General features: G+C 37.3%; 1 protein-coding gene across 3 annotated transcripts; it reads left to right on the top strand.

The window, feature by feature from the left end:
* Window positions 1-466: 466 nt before the first annotated feature.
* On the top strand, window positions 467-17,453 carry ABRAXAS1 (abraxas 1, BRCA1 A complex subunit). 3 transcript variants are annotated; one of them, XM_027597841.1, is made up of 9 exons: window positions 467-602; window positions 2,863-2,953; window positions 6,421-6,457; window positions 9,505-9,571; window positions 11,090-11,283; window positions 12,035-12,154; window positions 13,326-13,410; window positions 15,648-15,762; window positions 16,189-17,453. In XM_027597841.1, the coding sequence occupies exons 1-9, from the start codon at window positions 516-518 to the stop codon at window positions 16,620-16,622; spliced, it is 1,230 nt and encodes a 409-aa protein (XP_027453642.1). In that variant the 5' UTR covers window positions 467-515; the 3' UTR covers window positions 16,623-17,453. The 3 variants fall into 3 exon arrangements, with proteins under 3 accessions (XP_027453642.1, XP_027453644.1, XP_027453643.1); XM_027597843.1 differs by lacking the exon at window positions 2,863-2,953 and having other exon boundaries at window positions 475-602; XM_027597842.2 differs by lacking the exons at window positions 467-602; window positions 2,863-2,953 and adding an exon at window positions 2,992-3,381.
* The last annotated feature ends 995 nt before the right edge of the window (window positions 17,454-18,448 follow it).

Below are 18,448 nucleotides of genomic sequence, written 5' to 3'. Positions count from 1 at the left end.
TCTCTGAAAGGGGTACTAGTACTCTAGAAGTTTCAATGAGTTAAAGGCTTTGAAACCATAAACACGGCATTTCCATTGTGCTATTACAATGACATAAGCAGTGCTTCTATTCTGTCAGCACTGTTCATTTTTTATAGTTTGCATATATGCCACGGATCGCTCAGCAGCAGCTGGCCACCCAAACACGCTTTATGGTGCTCTGCAACGGTGTCCCAACACCCACCAGCCTTGAGGGTGAAGTCTGAAGCCGAGGTCACGGTGCGACCCCGACGGCACCGCCAGGGAAGAACCCAAGGGCCCTGGCCCCGCCCGCCACAGCCACACTGCCGCACCCTCCCAGCCGGAAGACGCCCGCGCCTCCCGGGGCCCCCTCCCTCCGGGAGCGCGCGGCGTTTGGTGCGCCGGCGCAGGCCCCGCCTACTCGCTCGGCCCCGCCTTGCCGCCGTGACGCATAAGGACCCGGGCCCGGGGCGCCCCGCCTCCGCACCCTGTCGCGGCGCTTCGCTTGCGGAAGCATGGAGGGCGAGAGCACGTCCGCGGTGCTCTCTGGCTTTGTGCTCGGCGCACTCGCTTTCCAGCACCTCAACACGGACTCGGACACGGTGAGCCGAGGGGCGAGGAGGGGGCTCCGCCGTCGCCTCGGAAGAGGCCCCGCGCGCCGGCGCCCCCCGCTGCCGTTTCCCCGGTCCCTGCCCACGAGCTCCCCGACGGCGCCCCACCGGCTCTCTGCCCTGGCGCTTTGCCTTCTCCCGCTCCTGGGCCGTCCTAGGTGTACCTACCGCCCGCCAAGTCTTTTCCAAGACTAGCCTTCCCTCTTCTAACCAGTATTTATTTCTTCGCCCGGACCGGAGTGTCCCATACGCCCCCGTTTCTCTTTTCCAGCAGTCTCCCTTTTTTTGTGGGTAAACTTGGTTAGGAAAGGATGGGAAGTTCACATAGCGTTCTCCCACTACGCTGGGAAGGTGGCGGGTTAACTTTCCGCTTCTCCTCACTACCGCCGGTAGTTTTCAAAGACAGCAGAATTTTTTCGTGCACAGCACCCACCGCGCGTGTTTGTTGAAATGGTAGGCTAGTGAGGGAATTGTAGAGGATGCATCCAGTGGCTGTTTTCGGGGAAGGCTTAGTGGATGATAAAGGCTAATTTGGTATATCAGGTATCTGACTTTTGTTTGCCTTGGTATTAAATTTATGAAATTGTTTGGCCTCAGTTCCTTTTCTGATGCAGTCAATTATAATGGAAACATTTGTTTATCCTCAAATATTAATTATTATTTTATACTTCTGCCAGGTTCAAAATCTCTGGATGAAGTCGTTTTTTAAATACGGTACACGTTTTAAAAAACTTCTATGAAATCAGAAAACTTTGAGCCTGATAAGCAGTGTCTTAGATTTAAGTGCTTAGTATGCTAGTACAGTTTAGAGAATACCATACTGAACAAAATCTACTGATTTCTGCTAAATATTGTGCCCTTCATTTTATAATGTCTGTTGTCTCTAAAATTGTTTTTTGGCACAATCCTAATAAGGTTGGAATTGATATCTTTCATGTATCCAATTTTAAATAACCTTGTGGATTAACACCCAGCTAAGAGCAAATATATGGCGATTTAAAATGTGTGCGATGGTGGAAATCATTTTGGAATGCCTTAGTGTGAATATAAACAGAATGGGTCCTTACTGTGTAGCTTAAAATATTAGCCCTTGGGAAGTACCATAGTTGTTAGGCCCTTATTTCTTACATCTTTTTCCTAACATCTTTAAAAGGTGGCTTTCTGGATAGCTGTACTTGCATTGACCCTGCTTCCTTTCCCAGTGTTTGTGTAGAACACTGGACTATAGAGTTCTGGATTGTTACCCCTGACACTCCAGTAAAGACATCCAGTTATTGAAACATTCTATTTGTGGTCTTTTTTTTTAATGAGGTGGGGAGGCATTCTTAACTAATTATGAAGAAGATAAAATCTTTATTGTCTATTAAGCATATTGGGTCTTTAAATGTGCCATGTGAAATAATTGAAAAATCTGAAATTCAAAGACATTATTACCGTTGTGGCAAATGCTTGCATTTTATTTTATTTCATTTTTTTAAAAGATTTTATTTATTTATTTGAGAGAGAATGGAGAGAGAGCACATGAGAGGGGGGAGGGTCAGAGGGAGAAGCAGACTCCCTGCCGAGCAGGGAGCCCGATGTGGGACTCGATCCCGGGACTCCAGGATCATGACCTGAGCCGAAGGCAGTCGCCTAACCAACTGAGCCACCCAGGCGCTCAAATGCTTGCATTTTAAAAACAAACAGGGCTCGTAGCTTCCCTTTTAGAAATCAGACCGAATTCCCAGATCTTTAATATTTTGTACAATTTTTAATCTAAAAACACTGATCATTGTGTCATTTCATAGCTCAGAAGCATCCACTGGCTTCCAGAAGCACAAAAAAAAGTGCCATTAATCCAGAGTCCTTGACTAATTATTTGGGATGTTCCATTATTGGCGCTATTCCTATCTATGATTTCATTACTCAGAAATGGGAGCCTTCTCTGTTCCAAGGCAAACTGCTCTGCTCCTCCTCCTTCAAACATTGTGTGCTCATTTCTGGCTTTAAGCCTTTTATGTTCCAGGTGTGGTAAAATCACAGTGGTATTTACAATCTCTTCTACGCATTTTATTATTTTATTTACAGTCGCTCTTCTCTTCATGTTTCCCAACTACACTGGAAGTGCACCTGGTCTTTCTTTTGGGTACCTGGGGCTGTAGCACACACTCTGTATACATTGTGAAACACTTAGGAAATACTGGTTAGTTAAATGACTGAGTAGTTAATTCAGTCACGGTATTCCATATACTGCTTATTTTTATCCTTATAGGAAGGTTTTCTTCTTGGGGAAGTGAAAGGTGAAGCCAAGAATAGTATTACTGATTCCCAAATGGATGATGTTGAAGTTATTTATACAATTGGTGAGTCACTTATTTCTGTGTCTCTTATATTTGGTGCTTTATGCTTAACCGACTGAGCCACCCAGGCGCCCCTATTTGGTGCTTTATGCTGAACAGGATCAGCATAAATTAGTTTTTAAATTGTTTTAAGAAACAGATAAAACATTTTAAAGCCGATTTTATTGCATTCATTTCTCAATTAAAATTATGGCCATGGCCTGCTAAAGCAAGATAGAGTGTGGGACATAGAACGCAGATAAGACTACTGTGGGGAAAAGGGTGGAATAGCGCCTGCTTATGTTTAAGTGGCACAGAGATGGCCCAGCAAAAGGAGAAGGAACCAGCAAGTGAAGGCCAAAAAAAGATAAAACAGTTCGGACAAAAACATGAAATGCTGCAGAAAAGTTGGAAGAGGAGAACTGAAAACACTGATTCGGTCACTGAAAACCGTAAGTAACGTGTGGAGTATAAGGCCAGCCTGCAGAGAGGTTGAGGAGTGGGTGGTGAAGCACCTGCAGGAGATGGCAGCTGTTCTTTCAGGAAGAAGGGAAAAGGGAGCTTTAAAATATATAGGGGGTTTTCTAATTACCTAATACATGATTTTTTCTAAGCATATTTTGAAAAACAAAATTGGTGGTGTGCTGTATAAAAAATGTGGCATGATGACATCAGATTGTGTCATGACCACTTGCCCGTATTAAACAAGCCTCTAAGTATCACTGTTTTAACTGCATTGTATTCTCTGTGTGATTTCAGCAGTCTTTTAAGTTTTTCATTTTCATAAATTATACCACAGTAAACGTCCTTACACATTTTTCTACATTTATTATGCATAGATTTCTGGGGGTGGTATTATGGTGTCAGAGGGTTTGAGCATTTTTAAGATTCTTGATCTGTATTAGCAAATTGCTTTGCAGAAAGATTGTACCGGTTTATAGTCCTGTGTGTCACTTTTCGTTTGCCACTTTAAAAGGTTAAAAGTGGAAGTATATGTGTAAATTTACATCTGTATATAAATGTAGTATATATGTGTAGAGTAAATATATAAAGTCAATTCAGTCTCATTAGAGTCTCTTCTGTGGCAACCCCTGTTTTATGAGTATTTTTTTTACTCATTAACAATACACACAATATAAATGTGTATATATTTTTATTTACACAAATGGGATTATACTATATGTAGATAAATATTTCCAAGATAATTATCTCCACTGATACTGTTCTATTAGTGCAGCATAGTATCAATGTGTATAGTTTGCCCTTCTTTCTAATGGATCTGTTATTGCTGTATCTGTATACTACAAATGAACGACTTCCTTTTTTTTTTGTTAATACAAAACAGTATAATGATAAACACTTTATAGTGCATATATCTCTGTGCCTTGAGTCTATTGGAAAGTCAAATTCCTTGTAGATCATTGCCTTTGGAAAAGTCATGCTATTTTAAGACTCCTCCACAATATGTAAAAGTGCCTGGGTCCCCATACTGTTGCCACTACTAGGTATTATCCAATTTTTTAATCTTTGTCAATTTGATAAATGAAAATAATTTTAATTTGTATTTCTTAATTACAAATGAAGTTGTTTATTTCTTTGGGGGCAGCTTTTTTTTTTTGAAAAGGACAGGCCTGTTGCATGCTTCGACTATATTTCTGCTGAACTATTTTGCTTTTTCTTACTGATTTGTCATACCATGTTACAATTTAAGGTAACTGGTCTTTTGTCCTGTGTTACACATGTTTATACAGTCTGTAATTTTACTTTGTTAATGATGTTTTTTTCTGCTCAAACACAAGCTTTATTTTTTTTTAAGATTTATTTATTTGAGGGGGGAGGGGCAGAGGGAGAGAAAATCTTAAGCAGACTCCATGCTGACACTCAGCATGGAACCCACCCAGGGCTTAAATTTCAGGACCCTGAGATCATGACCTGAGCCAAAACCAAGACTCAGATGCTTACCAACCGAGCCATCCAGGCACCCCCAGATACAAGCTTTTAAAAGCAAACCCTTGGGGGCATTTTCCCCCCTAATTGTAATTGGCATGCTGCTCAAAGTAATCAAACATATTTTAAGGACTTCAATTAAGCAATCATTTGTTGAGCAACTCCATTGTGCTGGGAACAATGCTAAGCATCAGGGTATTAGGCAAATGCTGTAGGATTCCACTTAAGTATTTGCTCAGATTATTTTAAAATGTTGGATCACTAGATGACTAACAAGTAAAATCCAGAATCACCAAATTACTACACTGCTTTGGTTAATGAGATTTTCATCATACACAGGCAAAGCTGCAGGCAAAGGGAGAGGGAGAAGCAGGCTTCCCGCTGAGCAGAGCCCAATGTGGGGCTCGATCCCAGGACCCTGGGATCACGACCTGAGCTGAAGGCAGACGCTTAACGACTGAGCCACCCAGGCGCCCCTCAGCAGCAGTTTGATAATGGGTTTCCTCATCTAGCCGAAGAGTCACAAATTCTCTGTAATCAAACTGATGTCTTTGATTTAAGTGACTAAAAAAATTTCTAGTAATCTGGGTAGGATCTGCGCAAAGGAGACACACAAATAGGACAAGTCACAGGACTATCTGAAATAGATGATTGCTGTTACAGTGATCCAGTAAATGCTGTCTGGTAAAATTTGATTTTTGACACAGGGGACACTTAAAAGTGGGAAGCCCAGAAGAACTTGTTCTCTCTTTGTTTTTCTTAAAATAATCTCTGCACCCAATGTGGGGCTCAGATTCACAACCTTGAGGTCAAGAGTCGCATGCTCTGCCTACTGAGCCAGCCAGGCACCCCAGAACTTGTATTCTCTGGACAAGTTTCTGTGTTAACAGGTGTGGATGTTTCACTCCTGCTGTTCCTTCAATAACTTTGAAAGATCTGAAAATTTGGAATGATAGAGGGAACACCATATTCATCTTGATGTTTCTTACAAGATTTATAATGGTGTCTTATGCAACAGAATTTCATCTCTTTCGCACAGAATTTAGATGTATTTTTGTTGACAAGAATAAAAGTCACTTCCTAAAAGACACTGGGTTTTTTTTTTCCTTAGTCTGTAGTTAACATTGAAAAATCCTTTATGAAGCAACTACTTGGAATAACAAAAGATAATCCATTTAGCAGCTGTTGTTGTCAACTGGGTAAAATTAGAGCATAACCTTTTTAGAACTCAATGAAAATATAGCAACTTTAAATTTATCTCTTGTGTTGCCATTCATTATTAAATCTGTTTAGAGGGAATGTAGTGTTCTAGTTAAGACTGAGGCACTGGGTTTGAATTTTGGCCCCACCATTCTCTCTGTTACCTCACCTTTAAATGGAAGGAATGATAAAACATCTGTGTCATAGGTTTGTTGTGAGAATTAAATGAGACAATGTTAAAGTACTTCTTTGCTCAATATATGCTATTTATGCTATGAAGTCCTCAATATATGCTATTCAAATGATAATTAATGTAATCATAGCAAAAAATTCCTTTTTTCCAGACATCCAGAAATATATTCCATGCTATCAGCTTTTCAGGTAAGTAGTAAGAGCAAGTAAGTGATCCATTATGAAAATTACTCTCTGCAAATGAAGTAATTTTTTAAAACAAAACATCTATCAGTTTATACATGGTGGTACTGATGAAAATGAAAAGACTTCTGAAAAAATACCTGAAAATTCACTTGTTCATTTCAACCCTAATAGTTCTTTCTCTGTATTTATATGCTTGCTTTAGCTGGTCTCCACTGACTCTCCCAGGTACCACTTTACCTAGAGGATTGCTTTTCTCACACTCAGAGTCACCTCATTGCATATTATAAGCTCAGTGACACGTTCTCATACATCAACAGCAGCCCTTTTTTCTACTCTTTTATTCAGCTTATTTCATCATTTGTTTTCTCACTTACTACATATTTAATGTAATCTTTTGTCTGTTAACTGGTTAGGTTCTTTATCCAGCCTGCTTCCTATTGCCTTCCTATGGTGAAAATTTGTGTTATTAGTCCTACAGATAGTAATAGTACTGCAGCCCTAATAGGCTACGATATTTTTAAAAAACTTTTCATTGAGGTATATAATATATATAAAAAAGTACACACATAAATTAATTTTCATAAACACCTGTAACCACAATATGGTGTAGTTTTAACTTTATGATTTATATAAACTGTACTTGAAAAATCAGCATTACTATCTTAGGTCTACTGTATGTACACTAAGGTTGTGTAAGAATCGCAGTGGAGCAAACAGTAAAGGTGAAAAAGATCTGTGGTTGGGGATGACAGAAATCAAGGCTTCGTGTGGTCTTAAACTGCTGTACCAAAAAGAGAGAGATCTTGAACAGTGTTTTACATACAATGGACATACAAAAATACTTGTGGAATGAGGGATTCATGGTGGAGAGTCTTAAAAAGTACTTCCTTAAGGGACTCTGGACCAGTAAAAGATTAGGAAGGAAGAGTGAAAAGAAAAAGTGATTCAAAATCTACTGGCAACTGTCTTAAATAATTATACCAACTTAATAGTCTTAGAATGGAGGAAGCCCATCTGATCCAATGATGATCAGCCTTTTAGCCTCAGCCTTTTAGCTTTACAAGATAAAGGGGAGGGAAGCATAAGGAGAACCACCTGAAAAGGCTGTCATTCAGTAAAGTTTTCTACACACTTCATTTTCCCTTAGTAAAACAATTAGGCCTAAAAAGTTCATGTTATAACCAATGCTGCAGAACTGGTTAATGGTAGGGCACAAACTAGAAGAATGAGGATTTCGTCAGTTCTAATCCAACAGCATACCATGGTGTATCTTCCTTGTTTTAAATAATACAGGTAAACATGTTAAAGCCTTTTGGTACCATATTTCTTGGAGTCCCAGTTGGATAAGCTTTAATGCTCAGTTTTACGTGCTAATACAGAGGGTGCCAAAGTATGGCCCATTTTTATAGGGCCATCTGTGAATAGGTTAATATATTTTTTAAGGGTTGTTAAAAAAAAAAAAAAAGGGAAGCCTGGGTGGCTCAGATGGTTAAGCATCTGCCTTTGGCTCGGGTCATGATCCCAACATCCTGGGATCGAGCCCTGCATCAGGCTCCCTGCTCAGTAGGGAGCCTGCTTCTCCCTCTGCCTCCCTTTCCCCCTGCTTGTGCTCTCTCACTCTCTGTCAAATAAATAAATGAAATCTTTAAATAAATAAATAAAAAATTAAAAAACAAAACAACAGAGGAACATGCAGCAGAGACTGTCCAGCAAAGCCTAAAATACTCTCTGGCCCTTTACAGAAAAGTTTGCCAACCCTTTTCTAATAACATTGTTTCTCAAAGTTTTCCATTGAATAACACCAAAATCACTTACCAAGAATCTGGAGGAAACATCTGGAAAACAATCCACTGAAGCCTAAAACTCACTTAAAAAATTACGGAGTTTAACATGAATTCTGCACAATATCTTTCTATATAAAAATGGCCCCACTTCCCAGAACTTCACATAAAATCAGTGTTTGCTCGGAGTGTACACTGTTATCCTGTTGTTTCTTATATACCCAGTGTATTGCCTGATGCCCCAGTTTGAGAAGTGGGAAGTGGACCATGCTAGAGAAATACAGGAATAAACTCTTGTATTTAGAGTATTCATGTTAGAATAATAAACAGGTAAAGTGTAGGGATCTGTTTGATCATTTGAAACCCCCTTTTGATAAGTGGAACACTCCATTTTGTCTATTTTCCCATTAAAATTTTTTGATGGAAAATTTTTCATGTAAGTTTGTAAGTTAAAAAAAAATTGCTTATTAGGATATATTTTTTTCAGTTTGACATAACTAAATTTTTTCAGTACAGAATAGAACTACCAGTAAAAGCCTATTACAGTGAGTATTATTTATAAAGGATTTTGCGTAACAGGTATTTCACTATCACAGGAAAGAATATTGTTGATCTCAGTGAATGTTAAAAGGAGGAAAATATCTGCAATCCCTGTTATTGAAGAAGGAAGAAAGCTGGAAGTAAACACTTTAGAATCTTTTAGAATTATCTTTCAATTCTCCCTACATCTTTGACATTCCAACAGAACAAAGACCACTAAACTAAACTAACATCTAAACCCCTTGTTCCCCCGCAAAAAAAAAAAAAAAACCCAAAACCAACCAGCTCCTAAAGTGCTTCTCAACTTGATAGAAGTATATAGCTTTTGGAATTAGCAATGAATAAACTGTCTTTTTGTGTTGTGTTTCATTAGTCATACATTCTTTTGTATGTATCAGTATTTTTAAAAATGTTTTAATAAGTGAATTGTGAACTGGCTATGTAGACTTTAAAACTTCTTATATTTAATGGATAGTTTGTTTTGTTTTAGGCTTAAAAAAATGTGATGCCCAAACTTATTTCTTGAAATTTCTCCACTCCTCCTTTCTCGTTGCTTATGGGCCTCATATTTCAACCACTTTAAGTCTGTTAATTTGAGAAATTTCTCTGTCATTATTTTTAGAATTTCATCTGACCAGCAAGTGGGTATATGGATTTTGGTTGATTAAAAGTAGTAGTAAAATCCTATTTTTAGCCTATTTGTAATGCCTTTAATTTTGGCTTTTACAGCTTTTATAATTCTTCTGGTGAACTAAATGAGCAAGCACTGAAGAAAATATTATCAAGTGTCAAAAAGGTATTCCCTGACTTGCCTTTTGTTTTTTGTTTGTGTGGTATTACATGTATTATTTTCAGCTCTGAAAAAAATGTGTAATACTTTAACAGAACTTTCAAGCAGCACTTATTTGTCTTCATAATATCCTATAAGCAGGTGAGGAAAGGCTTGTTCTTTCTGGAAATTCAAAGTTTTGCTCTGAGAACAAAACTAGTTATTAAAAGTATTAATCTTGGTCTCATCCTCAAATATTTTAATTAGCATTGATCTCTTCCTCTTCTACATTCCTACCATACCCCTTTCCAGTGCCATTTATTCTAGGACCTAATTCATTACTGTTCTTTTACATAGCTGCAGTTACTAGCACTTCGCTATATAGAACCTCATTGGAACCCTCCACACATCGTGGTGTTTAGTTAAGACTTGTTGAGTGATCAAAATAGGGTTTTCTTCCCCAAATACAAAATGGGGCGGGGGTGGATACTTTCTTCTTAAAACATTTTGATCTTTGAGTTGAGAATAAAAGTAGATTCAGTAAAAGGAGTTTCTTTTAAAAACCATCCTTTGATGAAAATGCTTTGGGCTTCCCCCCCAATTATATTTGGATATTTAAAATGTACCTGTAAAAACGTATTAGTTTTAAAGAGAAGAGAACTCATTTTAATTTCTTCTAGTGCAGATATAATACTTAGTTGCTAAAGTTGTCACACAGAGATCTCTAAGCAAAGTGGTTGTTTTTCTCTTATAATTATTAAGTTCTGTGTGCATGAGATCTATTTTTCCAGTTTAAAAAAATTTAGTAATAACTAACAAATTTGTTCAGCAGATGTTACAGTTTATAAAACCATTTCATATGATCTTACTCAATTTTGAAACCCAACTCTATGGGGTAGGCGATATCATTCCCATATAAATTTCAGTTAAAAGTTGTTGGGTTCAGTTTACTTATTTAGCAAACCAAGTACCCAAACAGAAGTTAACTTGTTTTCCTTGACATTTTCTTCATTTAAATTTTGACTAAAGACTAAGAATCTAAAATAGCAAAAACCATAAAAAAACTAGAGGAAGTTAGGAATTTTTTTCTCTATATTGACTAAAATAGTAGCCATAACTGGATGGAAAGTAATTTGACTGTAAGTCAGTTTGCATACTTTAAAAGTAAAGTGTAGGGGCACCTGGCTGGCTCAGTGGGTTGGGTGAGCCTTTGGCTGGGGTCATGATCCTAGGGTCCTGGGATTGAGCTCCACCCCATCGGGCTCCCTGATTGGTGGGGAGTCTGCCTCTCCCTCTGCCCCTCCCTCCCCCAGCTCGTGCTTGCTCGCTTTCTCGCTCTCTCTCAAATAAAATCTTTAAAAAAATAAATAGAAAAAAAGTAAAGTGTATACTTAAGTTTGTGCTTTGTTTATAAATTTAAGAGCCATTTTTAAGGCTGTCAACTTTATTGCTTAATTATAATAGTAAGACACATAGTAATTCTAACGATTAAGGTATATACCTGATTTTTTTTTTTTTTTTTTTTTTTTTTGTATTTTCTCTCAGGCTGTGGTTGGTTGGTACAAATTCCGACGTCATTCAGACCAGATCATGACATTTAGAGAGAGACTGCTTCACAAAAACTTACAAAATCATCTTTCAAGCCGGGAACTTGTTTTTCTACTGTTAACACCAAGTATAATAACAGAAAGCTGCTCTACTCATCGGCTGGAGCATGCCTTATATAAACCTCAGAAGGGGTAAATGTTGGCCAGTCACTGGCAATTTAAGTTAATAGAAAAATATACCCAATGTTTTCATTGTACTTTTTGCCTCTTACCAAATATTTTCAAATATTGTTGCATTAGATTGTCACAGTAACACTCTGAAGTTGGTCTACCATGTTTCTTTATAGATGGGAAAATGAAGGTTAGATAAGGAAATTAGAAGCCTAGTATGGAACGATGACGAGTGTTTTTGACACCAAGGATTGTTATTATTTACCATAAGGTGGAAAACTGGTTGCTAAAGGACATAATATGGAACTAAGCCTCAGTACTTGAGCAGCTTTTCTCTAACCTCTGCAAGGAAGAAAGGTCATTCTTGATGGCCCACCAAAATGAGTTAACGCCCCCCCAAGTTATAGAACATTCTCATGGAATATGAGGATTAAGTAAAAGAGTACCAACTAAGACTAATTTTATCATTCATGGAAGATGGCTAAAATCTCAACAATACTGCCTATTTTTACATGTTAAGATAGCTATTAAAGTATTATTTTCACACAACTATCTTACACTGTGCACATTTAACCACTTAAAAGCCATTTGCCTCAAGTCAGTAAATTCTGTCTCAGGTAAGTAGTATGGAATGGTTTTTTTGTTTGTTTGTTTTTTAATCTTGTAGGGGAAAGGTACTCTGTACATAAAATATATAAGTATATATAGGTATATAATAGGTGGATGCTAATATTTCACTTTAAGTTTATACTTTAAAATTTCATTTCTTCAGACTTTTTCACAGGATACCATTAGTGGTGGCCAATCTGGGCATGTCCGAACAACTGGGTTATAAAACCATGTCAGGTTCCTGTGAGTCCACTGGTTTTAGCCGAGCAGTAAAAACACACAGGTGAGATTCTTCAACTGCTTTCCACTGAACTTACTCCTATTCATTTTTTAAAATTAATTTTTTATTACATAGAATAAAAATGAAAGGAAACTAATGACCACCTTACTCAAGTAAAACAGACTTTTTAGTTTCTCCATATTTCCTTCTAGCACTTGTTCATTTATAACATACAAAAAAGGGGGGTATTTTATATTCTGTATGTGTCCTCATATGTATTCTAAGAATAAGTAGCTAGTCTCAAAATAATTTTCTAAGGCAGCAATTTAGATTATAAAGGCATGAGGGCGCCTGGGTGGCTCAGTTGTTAAGCCTCTGCCTTCTGCTCAGGTCATGATCCCAGGGTCCTGGGATCGAGCTCCACATTGGGCTCCCTGCTCCACGGGAAGCCTGCTTCTCCCACTCCCCCAATTGTGTTCCCTCTCTCACTGTGTTTCTGTCTGTCAAATAAATGAATAAAATCTTAAAAAAAATAGATTATAAAGGCATGAAATTAGACTGGATATTAAGTAATGACAAAAATAGGAGGCTTTAGCCAAGACTCACTCATCCTGTAGGGTGCTGAGCTGTAACTTTTTTGTGTTCATTAAGGGAATAGTTAATGTCAGAAATAACACTGGTACTATAGAGTGCTTACTCGAGTGGAAACTGAGAATAAGGGACTAGATTTTTATTTATTTTTGTGTCCCCACAAGCGTTAACCATTTTATAGAAACTGAATACCATATTTCACTGATTCTGAGACACAGTTTTACATCTCAAATTGGGGTATTTTACAAACTATGCCTTAGCCTTTTTTTTTTCCTTTTTGGTATGTAAAATAATGTTGCCTCTTTCAGTGATGACTTAAAGTCAATAAAATATTTTTAAAATTGACTGGTCCCCATTGCCAAGAAAGAAACCTTTTTCTCCCCCTCTCTCCTTCAGTCTTTATTTTTACTTAACCTCTTTTGAGTCCTGGCAATAGTCCTTAAGAGGCTTCAAAGTCTGCTAATGTGAAGATATATAAACTAAGTTTTCTGATTGGTTTTGCTGTGAAACAGGTTGAGAAAATATGGTCCCTACAAAACCAGTAAAAAGAATCTTCTGTTGTTCCTCAACTATAAATAAGTATTTCATTATAGCATTAAAATGACTTCTATACATTTGCCTGACAAAATGGTAATTTTTCCAGCTCTGAATTTTTTACAGAAGATGGATCTTTAAAGGAGGTACATAAAATAAATGAAATGTATGCTTCTTTACAAGAGGAATTAAAGGTAAGTTAACATATCAAACACTTAAAAGGAGTTCATATCAAATTGATAACTGAAATCTTTTAGGGATAACTTGACATTTGATTAGGTTTATATTTTTGTAGTAGTTTAGGTTCGGTAAGACCTCAATCTCAGTGGCCTACAAAAGCAAAAGTTCAGTTTCATTCACATTATATCTTGGCTGCAGCTCTGCTCTTGTTCTAAGTGCCATCTTCATTCTAGGACCCAGACTGAAGGAGTAGCCCTTATGTGGGACATGCTCTTCTCATGACAAGGGAAAAGAGCAAGAAAGCTGGTAGACATTCACAACAGCTCTTAAAATCTTCTCAGAGCCGGCATGTCACTTCCACTCACATTTCATTGGTAGATTATATGTCCCTATTTCATGGCGGTAGACAGGGATATATAATCCTTTTACAGGATAAAAAGGGAAGCAGTATTTGAGAACAGAATAATCTACCACGGTACTGAATTCGGTCTCATTGAATCAGTTGAGTAGTAGACGTCAAGATGGGAGGGACTAGCCATGTAAGAGATTGATTAGGCCTGAGAAGGATAAAAGAGGGGAGGAGCAAGAGCGGGCAGAGAGACTTGTAATGCTGAGTCTGACACCTGAGAAAGGGGACAGGAGGGACGACAGCTGGGTAGAGACAACTTTAGACTGTAGGGCCGGAGTGGTTTCAGCCAGGCTGATGGGAGTCTCAGTGCAAGTTTTCCTACTGGAATGGATCTGTACTAATACCTCACTGTGCTCAGTCAGTTAAGAGCAGCCTCTGGCTTCAGTAGACCCAAAAGGATGGTAGCTGGGGCTGTTAGTCAACTATGCTTCCTCCAAATGGAGATCTGGGTAGTATATTCCATGGCCACCATTCTCATCAACATGGCAAATTAAGAGAAGTAGGGTTAATACATTTTACACTACTAATATTGCTATATTTTAATGTGAATGATAATACGGGAATTTTAGAAACTAGAGAAACGTCCAGAATCCCATCATTGTAACATAACCATTTACACTTTGCCATATTTTATAATTTTTTGTATATATGTATAAAGTATATACATACTTTTACATAGTTGACAGTGATGGGGACTTATAAATTTGTGTCATTTTTATTTGCTGTCATAATCATTTTTCATTTCAAAAGCATTAAGCATTTTTGCTACATATTCTTTAGTTCTTTTTAATGGCAGTGTATTTCATATAGCAATGTCAGAGTACTAACTCAGGCTAAAATAGGGGATGTAGAGGTATATTACAGGAACTGTAGGCAGAAAGCTGAACTCCAGGAAGGAATTAGAACCAGGAGCCAGAATGTCATCAAACTTACTTTTTCCCTTTGTGTCTACACACTGCCTTCCTTCATAGTACCTACAGATCTGTTTGTTCATTCACTGGCTAACCAGAGAACAGCATTTAGATCTGTTCAGAAGACTGGGATTTGCCATCTGGCTATGTGGTATCTCTGCTTGGGTCAGTTAGGATGGAAGTTGGTAAAGGGGTTACTGGTGAACTTTTATGGCACGTTGGACAAGATCATGAGAAACAGGCTGGGCAAATATCCTAAAATGTATCCATTTTAAAACTAAGCATGAAGAAGTAAAAAACTAACATTCTAAAACAAGATGTAACATCTGTTACCCTATAATTGGAAATAAGTTACTTTTGATTTGATACTATACTAAGAAACATCATCTTATACAAATTTTTATTATTTACTTAAAATATATTCCCAAAATGAAATCACGGAGTCAAAGGGTATTTTAACTAGTACTTAAAACTGATGACAAGTAAGGCCAGCCTGCTTTTCAAAAGTTGTTTCTTTTACACTAATTAAAAATCTGTAATAGTTTTTTCATAACAATAGAAGTTACTTTTCCTTATTGTCAGTTTCTTAATGTTAAATGTTTGCAGTAAGTAAGCATTTCTCAAAATACTACAGTATTTTTTGTTCCAAAGTGACTGAAATACCTTTTTTATTTCTGTGTATTATCAAGCAGGTATCACTGGTGTGATAAAGCTGTGTATAAATGGAAAGTTAATACATCTGGAAAGCATTTTATAACCTATAAAGCACCATATAAGTGCTTGTTGAGTTCCTTCAGAAAATAGCAAAATAAAGTATTTATAAAGGCTAATAATACTTGATACTGTGTACCACAAAGGACTGTCTATCATTTGTGAACCTAGCTGTAGTATACAACTTGGATTTTGTCTGTGCCCTTATTTTATTTTGCAGAGTATATGCAAGAAAGTAGAACACAGTGAGCGAGCGGTAGAGAAACTACTAAAGGACGTAACCAGATTGAAATGGGAAATTAAAAAAAGAAAACAGGCACAAATTCAAGCAGCACGTAAGTAAAAAGTTCACACATCACTACCTTCTGTGCTTTTAAAAAAAAAACTATGTGAATTCTGCTTTAAAAAAAATTCTCACTGATGTGAATTATGGATGAGCTGGCTCTACTAACTGATCATCTGCCTTAGGGTTAAAAATAATTGTTTTATTAATACTCTTAAATCCTACTATGTAAAGAACTTGGTATTACTATAGCTATACTATATTGTTGATATTAAAAAATACAACTTAAACTTTTAGAATACAGTGGCATACAGTATTCTATGTATTAGTATTTGGGATTATGCACACCATTTTTCTCAATTTAGAGGATCTGATAGAACTGTTCAGTTAAAAGTCTTTTTGACTTTACTAACAAATAGATTACAAAAGCTTTGTAGGACAAATATGGTATGTTGAACTATTGTTTTATTTTGTTTAGGAGAGAACATCGAAAAAGACCCTCAGGAGAACATTTTTCTTTGTCAAGCTTTACGGACCTTTTTTCCAGATCATGAATTTCTTCATTCATGTGTTATCTCCTTGAAAAATAGGCATATTTCTAAAAGTAGCTGTACTGCCAACCACCAGCTCAATGTGATAGACAACCTGACCTTAATGGTAGAATACACTGACATTCCTGAAGCTAGTCCAGCTAGTGGTGCGCCTCAAATGATTAAACGTAAAGCTTTAGATACCGATGATGGATGGCAATTCAAGAAGTCACGGCCGTTAGAGATACAAAACAAACCATCTAAAACAGATACTGATAGTAGTAATCAAGAAAAAGCATCCACAATGAGCAGCCCTGAAACAGATGAAGACATTGAAAAAATGAAGGGTTGTGGTGAATATCCACAGTCTCCTACATTTTGATCATTTTAGGCCAAAAGGACATTTTTAATTGGCTGAAGGGTAAAGCCATTTGTATTGTTTTTACTATGTTCAGGTATTTTGCAGTAATACATAAGTTCTAGTGCATTTATTTTTTAAAGCACTTTATTTTAAAACCATACTTTTGTCCCCCTCCTTTGTTAAAGATTTTAAGTAATTCCTATACCCAACATGGAGCCTGAACCCACAACCGCAAGATCAAGAGTCGTATGTTCCACCAACTGAACTAGCCAGGCACCCCCCCTTTTTTTGTTGAGGGAAAAGCTTAAATGATACTCTTTTAAACTTCTGTAGCATTCTTTAGAATTGGAAAAGAAAGACTAACCTTATTTTCACAATAGAAAAAAAAGATGTCTAAAGTTAATAGGAAATGTATTTCGTTTTTATCTAAGGCACAGTAATTCCTGCTCCTTAAGTTACAATAAATGGCTAGGGTTGCCAGATAAAATCCTGGACAACATGCAGTATTAGACATTGAAAACTTATTGTTTAAATGAATAATTTGAATTGGAGTTCAGATTTAATCACATGTCCTGTATTTCTATTTGCTAAATCTGGCAGTTCTAATTATGGCAAAACTATAATGTGGCACAAATATCTCTCCCTAGTCTAGAGTCTTCTACACAGAATTGAGTGAATCCAGAATTTGAGAACAGAACAAGCCTGATAATGCAGCGTGTCTGAGATCAGCAGCTGGTCAAGTAGCTGAAAAGGCCAATTAAAGTGGGACTCAAAAATGGTACATATGTGTATAGGTATACGTATGTCTATCACCGAGATTTCATTTTAACATAAAGCAGAATTGTACATTCATTTGTCAACCTTCTGTTGTAGGATTAGGAACTTAGATTCTGAGTATGCTGGTGTTCCAGTATTAATCACATCCATTATTTAACCTTTACAATTCCCAGTTTTAGTTTCTTTAAAGTGAAGAATTTAAAGAAACTTGAAAAGCAACCTGAGTACAGAATGCTTTTTTTTTTCCATTTCACAGCACCCTCCTACTTCCAACCTTCTTCAGCTGTCCTAACCACACCTAACTTGACAACTATTTTCTTAAAGCTATTTTTTTATCTTTCAAAAGCATTTACTTCATTTTCATTGCAACAATAACTTTAATGCTCATACTTCATCAATACAAAGACAAAACTAACACAGGTCTGGGAACAAAATAACTGCCTCTTGGCAATGCAAAACTCAGCAGGTTTGAAGAGTATGGGCTTCAGTATGATTTTGAGGATGTAAAGCTCCATTTTAATCCAGTGAATTGGTTAAGTGGAAGTTGGCTAAGAGAGCTTTCACTGTGTTTTCTGTATTTGTCTTTTCCATAATTTTGAGAATTTTCCACAAAGCCTATACATCATATGAAGCCTTCGTGTTTTACTCCCTGGATGAAATGCTGAACACACACTTTGACCATTGCTTTTCCATTTGCTACTTCCTAAGTGACAGAACAAATTCATAGCTACTATGAAAACTATCTTTTATCTATTTTAACATGCATTAGTTACCATGGGGTGCTAATGAAGCCCGTATAACAGCAGGGATGTTTTGTACAAATAATGAGTTTCTGTTGGGATCGTTTAACTGGTTACCTAAGAAGCACTGCTGTGTAACACCACCAGGCAGAGGGAGGGGTAATAGGTTGGCAGTCTGAAGCCTAACTTAAAAATAACCACAAACGGGCGCCTGGGTGGCTCAGTCAGTTAAGTGTCTGCCTTTGGCCCAGATCATGATCCCAGGGTCCTGGGATGAAGCCCTGTGTCCGGCTCCGTGCTCTGCAGGGAGTCTGCTTCTCCCGCCCTCCA

Source organism: Zalophus californianus, chromosome 2 (assembly GCF_009762305.2).
Source record: "Zalophus californianus isolate mZalCal1 chromosome 2, mZalCal1.pri.v2, whole genome shotgun sequence".
Taxonomy (NCBI): Eukaryota; Metazoa; Chordata; class Mammalia; order Carnivora; family Otariidae; genus Zalophus; species Zalophus californianus.
The sequence above is the reverse complement of the archived record's forward strand: the minus strand, read 5'-3'. Positions and strand labels throughout refer to the sequence as shown.